Raw genomic sequence first — 14274 nt, 5'->3', positions numbered from 1 at the left:
ATCAGTGCCACCTAACAGTGCCCATAAGTGCCACCTATCAGTGCCACATATCAGTGCCACCTATCAGTGCCCATAAGTGCCGCCTCATCAATATCCACCAGTTCAGCCTATCAGTGCCCATCAGTGCCGCTTCGTCAGTACACATCAGTGAAGGAGAAAAATTACTTAGTTATGAAATTTACTGACAGAAACTAGGTAAAACTATTTTTTTTTCAAAATTTTTGGTCTTTTTTTTGTAAAAAATAAAAAAACCCAGCAGTGATTATATACCACCAAAAAAATCTCTATTTGTGTGAAGAAAATGATAACAATTTCACACAGTTACAGTGTAGCATGACAGCGCAATTGTCATTCAAAGTGCAACAGCACTGAAATCTGAAAATGGCTTGGGCAGGAAGGGGGTGTAAGTGCCCTGTAGGCAAGTGGTTAAATATGCAGCCTTGAAGATGTATGGATCCACTTTCTCATTATATATTCATAAAAATATGCAGTAATTGTGTTCATGAAACATTTTTATTATGATACACTGTGCTGACAATTTTTAATATTTACACCTGCAGATATTCATCCAGCATGGAAGCCACGGATTACAATCAGTCCCATGAAAACTATATGTTAGAAAGCCATGGCAATTTCTTTGTTTCCCCCAGTGTGTTTCCATATCTTAAGGCCTTTTGCATCACTTGCTACAGTTTCACCTTTGTTGTCGGAATTGTGGGAAATGGTTTAGTCATCTGGATTGCTGGGTTCAAGATGAAGACCGTCAGTGCGGTGTGGTTCCTCAACTTGGCCATTGCCGATTTCCTGTGCTGCCTCTTTCTTCCCATCGGCATTACGGAGTGGTCTTTGTTCACCATATCTTACTTTCCTGAAGAGTTGTGTAAAATAAGTGTAATGACATCGATTCTAAACATGTGTGGCAGCGTCTACTTCTTAACCGTCATCAGCGTTGACCGTTGTGTGTCTGTGACAAGGCCAATTTGGGCAAAGCTACGCAGGACACGCAACTTAGCACACGTTATTTCCGGCATGGTTTGGGGGCTTTGTCTGATTTTGAGTGTTCCATTTATTGCCTTCCACAATCTACACACTGACTTTTCAGACTGTTCGGAAAAGTCTAAGCAGGTTGAAAACAGTTCATCAAATCAATTTGTGAAAATGTTGCGACACACCAGATTTACCTTTATGTTTGTGCTGCCCTTCACCGTCATCCTTGTGTCTTATGGTCTTATATTTCTGGAGTTAAAAAAAAAAAGGAGAGGATCAAATCTATCCCAGCAACCCTACAAGTTATTAATTGCAGTTGTGCTTGGCTTCTTCATCTGCTGGTTCCCATATTATACCTGGCCTCTTGTCCACATTGGCAAAGCTAAATACCAAGTAGACAACCTGATAAATGAAATTTGCATATGTCTGGCTTACGTGAGCAGTTGTATAAATCCTATTCTGTATGTGTTCTTTTGCCGAGACTTCAAGGACAATTTAATCAAATCCATTCCAGCAAGCCTGGAGAAAGCCTTCTTGGATAGATCTGAACTTCAGAGTAGTGAAGAACTGGCTGGTTAAAATATTTATCATAATTACACATGAAACGTTCACTGCCAAGAATGATCAAAACTCAAACTGACCATTGGCTCACATGATATGCACTGTACGTGCATTGCTTAGACAATTTGTGGACATGACTCAACATCACTCTGAGACAGTGATTCTCAACAAGGGTTCCGTGGAACCCTAGGGTTCCTCCAAGGTTGCTAGGGGTTCCTTCAGCATTGGGCACTTTCTGCCTCTCAGATAAGTTCCCACTCATACCATTGATCTTTTTAGCTATCTGTAAGAAGGTAATTCTTCCCAATGACCACAAGTGTAAGGACCATTCTTCCCACTCACCATCTCACTATTGTATTATGAGTTGTAGATTTCTAATTTTTAGCAGGGGTTCCCCGAGACCAGAGATCTAGTTCAAGGGTTCCTCTGTGTTGAAAAGGTTGAGAAAGGCTGCTCTGGGATCATATATTTAAAGTGTGGAGAATCAACTGAAACCATTTATAAATGCAGAGGTCTTGGTAGATTTTACAAAGAAAACAAAAGGTCCCATTTAATATGGAGAGTGGATATTGTTATATTTAATATATGCAATACGGTACACCAGACTTTCTTGACCTTTTTTTAAACTCAGAGGAACCCCTTGAATTATTTTCCAGTCTCAAGGAACCCCTTCTAGAAATTACAATATTTACAACTCATGGTAAATTAATGTGATCCCATCCCATCAGTGGGAGGAATGCTCCTTACACTGGTGGTCATTGGGAAGAATTACCACCTTACAGATAGCTAAAAACGTCAATGGTGTCAGTGGGAACTTGTCTGAGAGGCAGAAAATGCCCATTGCTCAAGGAACCCCTAGCAGCCTCTAGAGAAACTGTTGGGTCAATGGGTCTCAGCATAGGAAGTATTGTACATCAAGATTTTCAAGAACGTGTAGTAGGATGGGAAAACATTGTATGTAGGTTGGTACAGGGGTTCAACATTATGTCTACATCAGAGATTTTAGAAGGAAAAGAGTGCATGGCTGCTGCACTATAGATGCTGGAATGTTTGAGAGGGATGCTACTCATTAAGATCATATCAATGTTTTCCTATGGGTAGTACCCCAAGGTTGATATGTACGTGTACGTGTGTGTGGGATTGTTAGTTGAAGTGATATTATATATAATACAGTACATTAAAAAAAAACATGTCATATTTACCTGCTCTGTTCAGTGGTTTTGCACAGAGCAGCCCCGATCCTCTTATTTTCAGGACCCTGCTGACACTCCTGAATCCTTCCCCTTGACAAGTGCCCCTAATAGCGAGCTGCTTTTATTGGGGGCACTGGGGCCTGCTCATTACTGAGCCCCGCTCTATGCATCCACCGGCTCCACCCTCCTCTCTCTCCTCATTGGCTCACTGGCTGTGATTGACAGCTGTGGGAGCCAAAGGCAAAGGCTCCCACTGCTGTGCTTCAGCCAATGAGGAGAGAGAGACCCCAGACAATCGAGGCTCACGTGTACATCACTGGATTGAGAGGAGGCTCCGGTGAGTAATGGGGGGAGGTGACGGTTGAGCAGCACACAGAAGGTTTTTTACCATCATGCATAGAATGCATGGAGGTAAAAAACCTTCAGCCTTCACGACCCCTTTAATGTAGAATTAAAAACATAACCTAGAGATAAAAAGGGTTCATATTTACCTCATCATACCTAGAAGATAGCACTTGTTATGGCCCTCGAGGAACAGCCACTGAGCCTCCAGTCTGTGGCAAGTGGCAGGGCTGCATATAAGAGTTAACCAGTGAATTACTGGACCCCCAGATCTGTATTGTAAAGCTGCAGGACTTATTGAACCCAGTTATTTTCCATAAAGGACATGCTACCTATACATCCCCTATATTGTGCATTCTCTTTGATTTTAAACTCCACAACAGCTGTGCATTGGTTTCACAACTTCAAACTGAAAAAAGTCTATTCTACTGGTTCATATTTTTAAACTGGGTTAATGCTTATAACATCGATGTGCTACCGGCAACTAGCGGATTTTGTCACTCGCTCCCAAAACCCCTGAGAGCTCTCTCTGAACTGACGCCTGTGGAAGTCGCTTTTTCCAAGGACCACGCCATAGAGAAACCCATCTCTCACTTTTACCACACACTGTTAGCACTGGCATCCACAAGAACTCCCATGTTTGTCTGAAACTGGGAACTAGATTTACAAAAGGAACTGCCAACAAGTCAAAGATCTAACATCCTTCTCCTGGCTCACACCTCCTCCGGAGCATCTAGAATGGCGGAGGTTAATTACAAACTATTGACTAGATGGCACCATCCAGCTTTGGTACAACCCAAGACTTTCCCACAGATATCTCTGTTGTGTTGGAGGAAGTGTGGAGAGAAAGCCACACACGCCCACATTTGGTGGTTTTGCCCACGGCTACGTCTGTTCTGGCTAGCCATTTTGTACTGGATCAAAGAAATTCAGGGTTGGGAAGTTCCCAACAATCCGTGGGTTGTTTTATTCCACTGTTCGGGCAAGCCAGTAGAACCATATAAAAAGTCGATTACACCCTATCTTCTCAATGCCGCAAAGACACTTATCCCTCAGTATTGGAAAACAATGACCATTCCGACCCTACGTCAATGGTTGATTAAAGTGGATAATAGCTACTTCATGGAAGATATGACCCTCTCCCCTCTCCCTTAGAAACAAATCCGACTTAGCAAAGAAGATATGGTCCTGCTGGCTCGGGTTACAGTACACTTGGGTATATGCGGAAATTATGTCTCAACATACGTAATATGGTCATGATTGGGTGCTTTTGTATGAGGGAAAATGGACCGAGTCGGATACACTCTCCCCACCCCTTCACCACCCTCATCCCTACCTCTTCACCCTCCTCCCTACCTCTTCACCCACCTCCCTACCTCTTCACCCTCCTTTTGCTCTCTCTTTACTCCTTCTTACCTTTTTTCACATACTATACTGTCTAAGGAGGTATACCCTATTAATAGCTGCCTACAGAGTGGATTCCAACGCCTGTATTCTCGATAGGACAACTGTTTGTCTACTATGATTCCTCTCTTGAGTAGGGCACTCTGAATCTAGAAAGGGCTTTAGTCGAGACGTATTGTGTTCCGTAGACGTGCCATGTTGTCACCATATATTGCATACAGTATAAAGATGAATGTCCTAAACATGTAATACTACTCTGTATTGTGCACCAACTGTTCACTGTTACATTGTGTAAAGTGTACTTTTGATTCCCCTTACGCTTAATAAAAACGAATTGAACACAAAATAACATTGATGTGCTTTCCTTTCCTGTACTCAGATAAAGTCTCATGTAATTGCTAAATGTAAACACTGGAGGGCAGTGTATAAAAATGTTGCTGTGGATTACTACTGATTTGCTTATGCTGTTTGATCTCTTATTAAAAATTCAGCGAGCTGAAAACTTACTGTGTTGCATTAATTGTTATCCATTTTTTTTTAACTATTTCAATACCGGGCACTTACACCCCCTTCCTGCCTAAGCCAATTTTCAGCTTTCAGCGCTGTCGCTCTTCAAATGACAATTGGCCGGCGTGCGCGCCTGCTATCCTGATCCCACGTATAGCTACGACTTTACTCTCTCTCTATTTCTTTCTCTCTCTTTCTGTGATGTCATGTTCAAATACGGTTGTCTGCTATCAGAAATTCTTTTATTTTTTAGTAGTTTGTCCACATACAAAATTCAATATGCTGACCAGTCCTACATATAAATAATGCTTTCTTTCTTTCTTTCTTTCTTTCTCTCTCACTTACCTTACCCTAGATTTTTAGTCATGTGTTTGTATCTTGTTCAAATACGCTTGTCAGACACCCCCCTCTGTATTGTTTTTATTTTATGGATTTTTGTATAATTATATTGGCTATTAACACGTTCTAAACACATCTCACACGGGCTGTAAACACCATAGTGGCATTTGTGATGCAATTAGCAGCGTGTTTATATTGATTTCAGTGGAAGCATTTGGGGAGCTGCAAACCCTTCCAAACCACACGATAGGTACATTTTGACGTGATGCAACATGACCCGCCGCTAACAAAACCACGTGAACAACATTGGGTGCTGCAATGTACACAATTTTGACGGGCATTCGTAAAGATCATAAACATTAGTGACCACACCTGCTAACTCTTTAAATGTGCTTTCATCTAGATTGTATGTTTTGATGCAACCAATTTCTGCTCAGCGAAAAGCAGAAGAAGAATTTACTAATCTTACCCTGAGCCATTCTTGTGACTGTTCCTGTCAGTGTACCAGGGGCAAACTGACCAATCGGGCACTAGTGCACTGCCCAAAGGCCCCATGCCACTAAGGGGCCCCATCTGGGTTGCTAGCCTCAATAAAACCAGGGACAGTATGTAAAAATCTGTGCTTTTTTAAAAATCCCAAGATTATAGCTGCCCCGCCTCTCCAGTACCTTTTCATTGTGATTGTGTATTCTGTGTGTGTATATTGTGTGTCTGTGTGTATACTGTATGTGTATGTATACTGTGTGGCCCCATAATCGATTGCTTGGGGGCCCCATAATCTCATATTGCCTGGGGGCCCCATAATCTCCTATTGCTCAGGGGTCCCATTATCTTCTCCTATTGCCCGAGGGCCCCAAAATCTCATATTGCCCGGGGGCCCAATGAGTTGTCAGTCCGCCCCTGCTGTGTACATAGCATTTCTTTATCAATCACTGTTCCAAAGTGAAAGAATAGAACAACGGGCACCTAGGTAATAAGTAGCCAAACCAATATTTATGGGAGCCCGTGCACACTGACATCACCCGCTGAAGAGCGGTGGAACACTTTAGGAGGCACTTGATGGTCCTCCTTGCCTCCTGTGTTACCTTCTAAAAATCTGCACCGTTGTGCCACAACTGCCAGGATTCCACATGGTGCAGCATGGCACTATTTGGTTGAAAGGATCTTGTACAGCCAGTAGTACTGCCCATCAAACACCTGCAGGATACATACCAGAATAGAACTTTCTTCTGTTGGCTGGTTCAATAAAGGAAGAATATCATTTCGCATCTTGGTGTGTGGCATGCCTGTTGCTGGTTCAATTGATTGCAACATCCTAGATGCCATAGACGTCAGCACAGGGTATGCCAGGTATGCCTGTGCACACCCTAATCATCCTGTTCAGTGCTGATTACCCTTGTTGCCTGGTCCCCCCCCCCACCCCAACGCAGCACTACCGGCTTCCCTCCTCTTCTCTCCCGCTGGCTGCTGCAGGCACACAGGAAGATATTTCAGGGTTGAGGGAGAATCATTTACCGGCCCCTTTCTTTTCTGAATGGACACAGTGAGGGACTGGCACAGATTACATTGCAATACACTCCTTCCCGGCTATGCTAGGCGGGCAAAGTGACAGAGTGACACCAGATCCTCCATATCACTTTCCGGTTCACCAACAAGAATGGAAGGAAAGCAGATAACGTCTCCAACGTTCTTCATCCCCTCCACACACTGGCATTCGCCATGTTGGTCCTGGACCTGCAGATGGTCAAGCAAGGAAGTAGCGCATGGAGCATGATCTGTGCTCTTTTAGTTGCATTTGAGTGCAATTAAGATAGCAGGGCTCTAATAGATATAGTAAAAATTAACTCTTAATGGCCAGTGTAGGGCATTCATTAGACAGTAAAGTTGCCACCTCTTCCAGAAATAGTGCTTGTTGTGGGTTGAGGCTTGTGGAGGGAGCAGAGTTTGTACATTACAAATCAACATGTTTTATCAATCACCATCATCAGCACCATCGTTTTTCACCATTTTACAACTGCACACAATTTAGAGCCTTGACATGTTTTGTATCTATTCACTTGACTTAACTATATCTAATGCCGCGTACACATGATCGGAATTTCGGCCAGCAAAACACAGATGAGAGCTTTTCATCGGAAAATGCTACTGTGTGTATGCTCCATCGGAATATAGCTGGCCGAATTCCCGCCAGCAAAAATTTGAGAGCGTGTTCTCAATTTTTCAGACGGAAATTACGATCGCCTGTATGCAATTCCGACGCGCAAAAACTCATGCACGCTCAGATTCAACTACGAGATGGAAGCTATTAGCTACTGGCTAGGTCGTCACTGCGTTCTTGACGGTCGGAATTTGATGTGACCGTGTGTATGCAAGACAGCTTGAGTGAAATCCCGTCAGAATTCCTTTGGGAAAAGCATCAGAGCTTTTTCCAACCAAAATTCCGATCACGTGAACGTGGCATTATATTTTACCCAAAAATTGGTTATATATTGAATTTGTTTGCACTAAAATTCATTTAGTGTAGTCTCACCTGGAATAATACACTCACCGGCCACTTTATTAAGTAGACCTTGCTAATACCAGGTTGAACCCCCTCTTGCCTTAAGAACTGCCTTAAAGTGGAAGTAAACCCATCAATATAACAGTTTGAAAAAACAGTTACATTCCCGGCATGCCAGAAGTGCTAACTGTCACATTGGTTGTACTCTCAACCAAACTGTCAAACCATCCAATGGCTGGTGTCATAACTATCACATGTGCAGCTTCATGGCCGTTACAGATTAAACGGAGGCCAAGATGGCAGCTTCCTTGGCTGAAAATGATAGGGAGGTTTACTTCCACTTTAATTCTGGGTGGCATAGATTCAACTAGGTGTTGGAAACATTCCTCAGAGATTTTGGTCCATAGTGACATAGTGATAGTAGCAGCACGCAGTTGGTGCAATTTTGTCAGCTGCACATCCATGATGAGAATCTCCCACATCCCAAAGGTGCTCTATTGGATTGAGATCTGGTGACTGTGGAGGTCATTGGAGGACATTCATTGTCATGTTCAAGAAACCAGTGGTGAGATGATTGGAGCTTTGTGATATGGTGCATTATCCTGCTGGAAGGAGCCATCAGAAGATGGGGACACTGTAGTCATAAAGGGATGGACATGGTCAGCAACAATACTCAGGTAGGCCGTGGTGTTTAAATGATGCTCAATTGGTACTAAGGGGCCCAAAGTGTGTGAAGAAAATATCCCCCACACTATTACACCACCACCAGCCTGAACCATTGATACAAGGCAGGATGGATCCATGCTTTCATGTTGTTTACATCAAATTCTGACCCTACCATCTGAATGTCACCGCTGAAATTGAGACTCATCCGACCAACATTTTTCCAATCTTCTATTGTCCAATTTTGGTGGGTCAGCCTCAGTTTCCTGTTCTTAGCTGACAGGCGTGGCACGCAATGTGGTCTGCTGCTTGCCGTAGCCCATCTGCTTCAAGGTTCGATGTGTTGTGCGTTCAGAGATGGTATTCTGCATACCTTGTTTGTAACGAGTGCTTATCTGGGTTACTGTTGCCTTTCTATCATCTCAAATCAGTCTGCCCATTCTACTCTGACCTCTGAAGCCAACAAGGCATTTTTCTCCACACAACTGCTGCTCACTGGATATTTTCTCTTTTTCGGAACATTCTCTGTAAACCCACGAGATGGTTGTGTGTGAAAATCCCAGTGGATCAGCAGTTTTTGAAATACTCAGACCAGCCCGCCTGGCACCAACAACCATGTCACATTCAAAGTCACTTAAATCCCCATTCCCACGCTTGGTGTGACCTTCAGCAAATGATGCATTGAGATGAATCGAAATGCATCTCAATGCATCTAAATGCATTGAGTTACTGCCATGTGATTGGCTGATTAGCAAGTTGTGTTACCAAGAGATTGAACAGTGGGGAGGCACAGTGGTGTAGTGGCTAGCACTCTCACCTAGCAGCAAAAAGGGTTGCTGGTCGAATCCCAACCACGACACTACCTGCCTGGAGTTTGCATGTTCTCCCTGTGCCTGCGTGGGTTTCCTCCGGGTGCTCCTGTTTCCTTCCGCAATCCAAAGACATGCAGGTAGGTTAATTGGCTTCTGTCCAAAATTGGCCCTAGTATATGAATGGGGACCTTGGATTGTGGGCTCCTTGAGGGTAGGGGCCAATGTGAGTGTGCAATGTTCAGGGATAGGGACAATTGTAGACATTCACTCAGGTTGGACTGGATGGACTGGTGTCTTTATTCAACCTTACTAACTATGTAACATGTGTACCTAATAAAGTGGCTGCTTGATAAACAGCAGAGCAAATATTGTGTAACAGAAAAAAATAGCAATAGCCTCCGTTTTATTCTTCAGGGCCTCTGCTTCAAGAAAATATACACTGTTTGGGGGTTTTAAGTAATATTCTAGAAAAAGAACGATGATTTTAACACGTGTGTGAAAAATGAATGAATTGGCCAGGACAAGAAGTGGTTAAATATTAAATATGCAGCCTTGAAGATATAGTATAGATCCACTTTCCCATTATATATTCATAAAAATATACAGTATTTTTGTTCATGAAACATTTTTATTATGATACGCTGTGCTGACAACTTTTAATATTTACATCTGAAGCCACGGATTACAATCAGTACCATGAAAACTATGTTAGAAAGCCATGACGCTTTCTTTGTTTCCCCCAGTGTGTTTCCATATCTTAAAGCAGTTGTAAACCCGCTGAATTATTTTTTTTCTCACCTGCAAAGGAAAAGGCATAATGAGCTAGTATGCACCGCATACTAGCTCATTATGAAATACTTACCTTAGAATGAGGTCCCGACATCTGGCCGGATCCACGCCGAGGGAACATGTCAGCTCCCTCGGCGTGGATCGGTCAGATATCGGGGCCTCGTTCTAAGGTATTTCATAATAAGCTATTTCTTCTGGGTATCGCGGCTCCGGCGCTGTGAGTGGCTGGACCCGCGATATCGTCACTCTCGCGCATGCGCACGGGAGATTTCTTCCCGGCAGGGTCCGGCGTCTGCCGGGCTTCCAGCCGAGAATCCCCTGTGCGCATGCGCCGCTGCAGTCAGTGGCGCATTGCGAGGGAAATATCTCCTAAACCAGTGGTCATCAACCCTATCCTCAGGGACCACTAACAGGCCAGGTTTGCAAGATGACTGAAATACATCACAGGTGATATCATTTGCTGCTCAGTGATTGCAGTATTCTAGTCTGCATCTCTCCAAGGTAATACATAAAACCTGGCCTGTTAGTGGGCCCAGAGGACAGGGTTGATGACCACTGTCCTAAACCATACAGGTTTAGGAGATATTTTTTTTACCTACAGGTAAGCCTTATTATAGGATTTCCTGTAGGTAAAAGTCAAAAAATCACTTTACAACCACTTTAAGGCCTTTTGCATCACTTGCTAAAGTTTCACCTTTGTTGTAGGAATTGTGGAAAATGGTTTAGGCATCTGGATTGCTGGGTTCAAGATGAAGACCGTCAGTGCGGTGTGGTTCCTCAACTTGGCCAATTGCCGACTTCCTGTGCTGCCTCTTTCTTCCCATCGGCATTACGGAGTGGTCTTTGTTCACCATATCTTACTTTCTCTCATATCTTACCATATCTCACTTACTTTCCTAACCGTCATCAGCGTTGTCCGTTGTGTGTCCGTGACAAGGCCAATTTGGACAAAGCTATGCAGGACACGCAACTTAGCACACGTTATTGGTTTGGGGGCTTTGTCTGATTTTGAGTGTTTTCCACAATCTACACACTGACTTTTCAGACTGTTCGGAAAAGTCTGAGCAGGTTGAAAACAGTTCATCAAATCAATTTGTGAAAATGTTGCGACACCAGATTTCTCTTTATGTTTGTGCTGCCCTTCACTGTCATCCTTGTGTCTTATGGTCTTATATTTCTGAAGCTGAAAAAAAAAGGAGAGGATCAAAACTATCCCAGTAATCTTACAAGATATTAAGTGCAGTTGTGCTTGGCTTCTTCATCTTCTGGTTCCCATATTATACCTGGCCTCTTGTCCACATTGGCAAAGCTAAATACCAATTATGCCACGTACACACGATCAAACAATCCGGTGGAAAAGTCCGGCAAACTCAAGTCCGCCAAACAATCCCCCGGTGTGTAGCCTCCGGCATACTTTTTTGACCCGACAGTACGGCGGACTTAGAATTTCGTGTTGCACATCAATCTGCCCGCCGCACTTTTGAAATGAGCAAACTTTTCCCGCCCGGAGAAAAGTCCGCTCATTTCGAGCGGGTCTCCATTTAGGCGGGGCCCGCGAAGGAGACGTCGCTGGCCCCGCCACCTGGTATGGACTTAAAGGGCAACCCCCAACACCAAAAAAAATCGGCGTGGGGGTCCCCCCCAAGTCCACAACAGACCCTTGTCCGAGCACGCTACCCGGCCGGCCAGGAAAGGGGGGCGAGCGAGCACCCCCCCCCTCCTGAGCCGTACCAGGCCGCGTGCCCTCAACATGGGGGGTGCCTTGGGGAAGGGGGGGGTGCGCGGCCCCCCCACCCCAAAGCACCTTGTCCCCATGTTGATGAGGACAAGGGCCTCTTCCCGGCAACCCTGGCCGTTGGTTGTCGGGGTCTGCGGGCGGGGGGCTTATCGGAATCCGGGAGCCCCTTTAATAAGGGGGCCCCCGGATACCGGCCCCCCCAGCCTATCTGAATGAGTATGGGGTACAATGTACCCCTACCCATTCACCTGTAAAATAAAGTACAAAAAAAACCACAACACACGAGATAAAATAATTTATTGCACAGCTCCGGGAGTCTTCCGTCTTCGGGGGTCTTCTCGCCGGACTCCTCCGCTATCTTCTTGTAGCTCTTTTGCTAGCGGAGGAGTCCGGCTTTCTTCCTCGCCGCCGGCCTCTTCTCCCGACTTCGGGGGTCTTGTCCCCCTCTTCGGTTCTTCTGCCGGGCCACCGCGCCTTCTTATAGCTCTTTTACAGGCGGTGGCCCGGTCTTCTGACGCCGCTGCCGCCTTCCGTTCTTCTTCTCCTTCTTCTGGAGATGTTGACTCAACGCTCTCTCCGGCCACAATGCCAGGGACGTGCTGTGCGGCCACTTATATAGGGACAAGGGGCGGTGTCACATGGCTTTATGTCACATGGGTTGGTGTCACATGGTGACCCCGCCCCCTTACGATGTCACAGTCCCCATGTGACATCAACCCATGTGACCAACCCATGTGACATAAAGCCATGTGACACCGCCCCTTGTCCCTATATAGGTGGCAGCACAGGGCGTCCCTGGCATTGCGGCCGGAGAGATCGTCGAGTCAACATCTCCTGGAGAAGAAGAACGGAAGGCGGCAGCGGCGACAGAAGACCGAAGAGGGGGACAAGACCCCCGAAGTCGGGAGAAGAGGCCGGCGGCGAGGAAGAAAGCCGGACTCCTCTGCTAGCAAAAGAGCTACAAGAAGATAGCGGAGGAGTCCGGCGAGAAGACCCCCGAAGACGGAAGACCCCCAGAGCTGTGCAATAAAGTATTTTATCTCGTGTGTTGTGTTTTTTTTTGTACTTTTATTTTACAGGTGAATGAGTAGGGGTACATTGTACTCCATACTCATTCACATAGGGTGGGGGGCCGGTATCCGGGGGCCCCCTTATTAAAGGGGGCTCCCGGATTCCGATAAGCCCCCCGCCCGCAGACCCCGACAACCAACGGCCAGGGTTGTCGGGAAGAGGCCCTTGTCCTCATCAACATGGGGACAATGTGCTTTGGGGTGGGGGGACCGCGCGGCCCCCCCTTCCCCAAGGCACCCCCCATGTTGAGGGCATGCGGCCTGGTACGGCTCAGAAGGGGGGGGCGCTCACTCGCCCCCCTTTCCTGGCCGGCCGGGTAGCGTGCTCGGACAAGGGTCTGTTGTGGACTTGGGGGGGACCCCCACGCCAATTTTTTTCGGCGTTGGGGGTTCCCCTTTAAGTCCATACCAGGCGGCGGGGCCAGCGACGTCTCCTTCGCGGGCCCCGCCTACCTGGAGACGCGCTTGAAATGAGCGGACTTTCCTCCGCGTGTGTGGGCGAGTCCGTTCATTTCGAAAGTACGGCGGACTTAGTACGCCGTATTAGTCCGCTGAAAAAGTACCGTGTGTGGGCAAGTAGCCCGTTCGAAAATTCCGACGGACAGTTTGGCGGACGTCCGCCAAACTAAGTACGTCGGACAGACGGCTACGCATGTACGCGGCTTTAGATAACCTGATAAATGAAATTTGCATATGTCTGGCTTACGTGAACAGTTGCATAAATCCTATTCTGTATGTGTTCTTTTGCCGAGACTTCATGGACAATTTAATCAAATCCATTCCAGCAAGCCTGGAGAAAGCCTTCTTGGATAGATCTGAAATTCAGAGTAGTGAAGAACTGGCTGGTTAAAATATTTATCATAATTACACATGAAACGTTCACTGCCAAGAATGATCAAAACTCAAACTGACCATTGGCTCACATGATATGCACTGTACGTGCAGGGCCGTCTTTAAGGCAGGGCAAAAGGGGCAGCTGCCCTGGGCCCTGTCGTTGTTGTGGGGCCCAAAGTAGCTGCCTCATACTTGCCAACTATCCCAGTTTAAATGTCCTTGTCCCTTGAAGTTTTAGCCCTGTTATGTACAGATGACTCACCTGCAGACCCTGTGTTTACATGTAAATAACTGGCATTCATATGCAGATAGCAGCGGCTTTACTAAGCAAATAGCTGTGGCCAGCTGCATTGATATGTAAATAAAAGTGGCATTCATATGTATATCATGCTCCCCTGCAGTGAGAAGATGATATGCTGTAACCTCTAGCAATCAGTGAGCAGTATTACTGTACAGTAATCTCTAGCAACTAATTAACAAGCAGAAATCATTTGCTGTAACCTCTAGCAACTAATCAGTGAGCCATAATGTGTGC

General features: G+C 45.6%; 1 protein-coding gene and 1 pseudogene across 1 annotated transcript; both read left to right on the top strand.

The window, feature by feature from the left end:
• The first annotated feature begins 572 nt into the window (after positions 1-572).
• On the top strand, positions 573-1800 carry LOC143933150 (C3a anaphylatoxin chemotactic receptor-like). The gene has a single exon (XM_077456086.1). It carries the CDS (start codon positions 574-576, stop codon positions 1564-1566), a length of 993 nt encoding a protein of 330 aa, XP_077312212.1. The 5' UTR covers position 573; the 3' UTR covers positions 1567-1800.
• A 1211-nt stretch (positions 1801-3011) lies between these two features.
• Positions 3012-13755, top strand: LOC143932942 (C5a anaphylatoxin chemotactic receptor 1-like; annotated as a pseudogene).
• The last annotated feature ends 519 nt before the right edge of the window (positions 13756-14274 follow it).

Source organism: Lithobates pipiens, unplaced genomic scaffold, assembly GCF_037356315.1.
Source record: "Lithobates pipiens isolate NorthernLeopardFrog02 unplaced genomic scaffold, aLitPip1_a1.2 Scaffold_27, whole genome shotgun sequence".
NCBI classification, from domain to species: Eukaryota; Metazoa; Chordata; class Amphibia; order Anura; family Ranidae; genus Lithobates; species Lithobates pipiens.
This window is presented reverse-complemented; position numbering and strand designations above follow the sequence as displayed.

Excerpts from the sequence above, each read along its gene's own strand:
- LOC143933150 (XM_077456086.1), top strand. The coding sequence starts at position 574 with ATGGAAGCCACGGATTACAATCAGTCCCATGAAAACTATATGTTAGAA.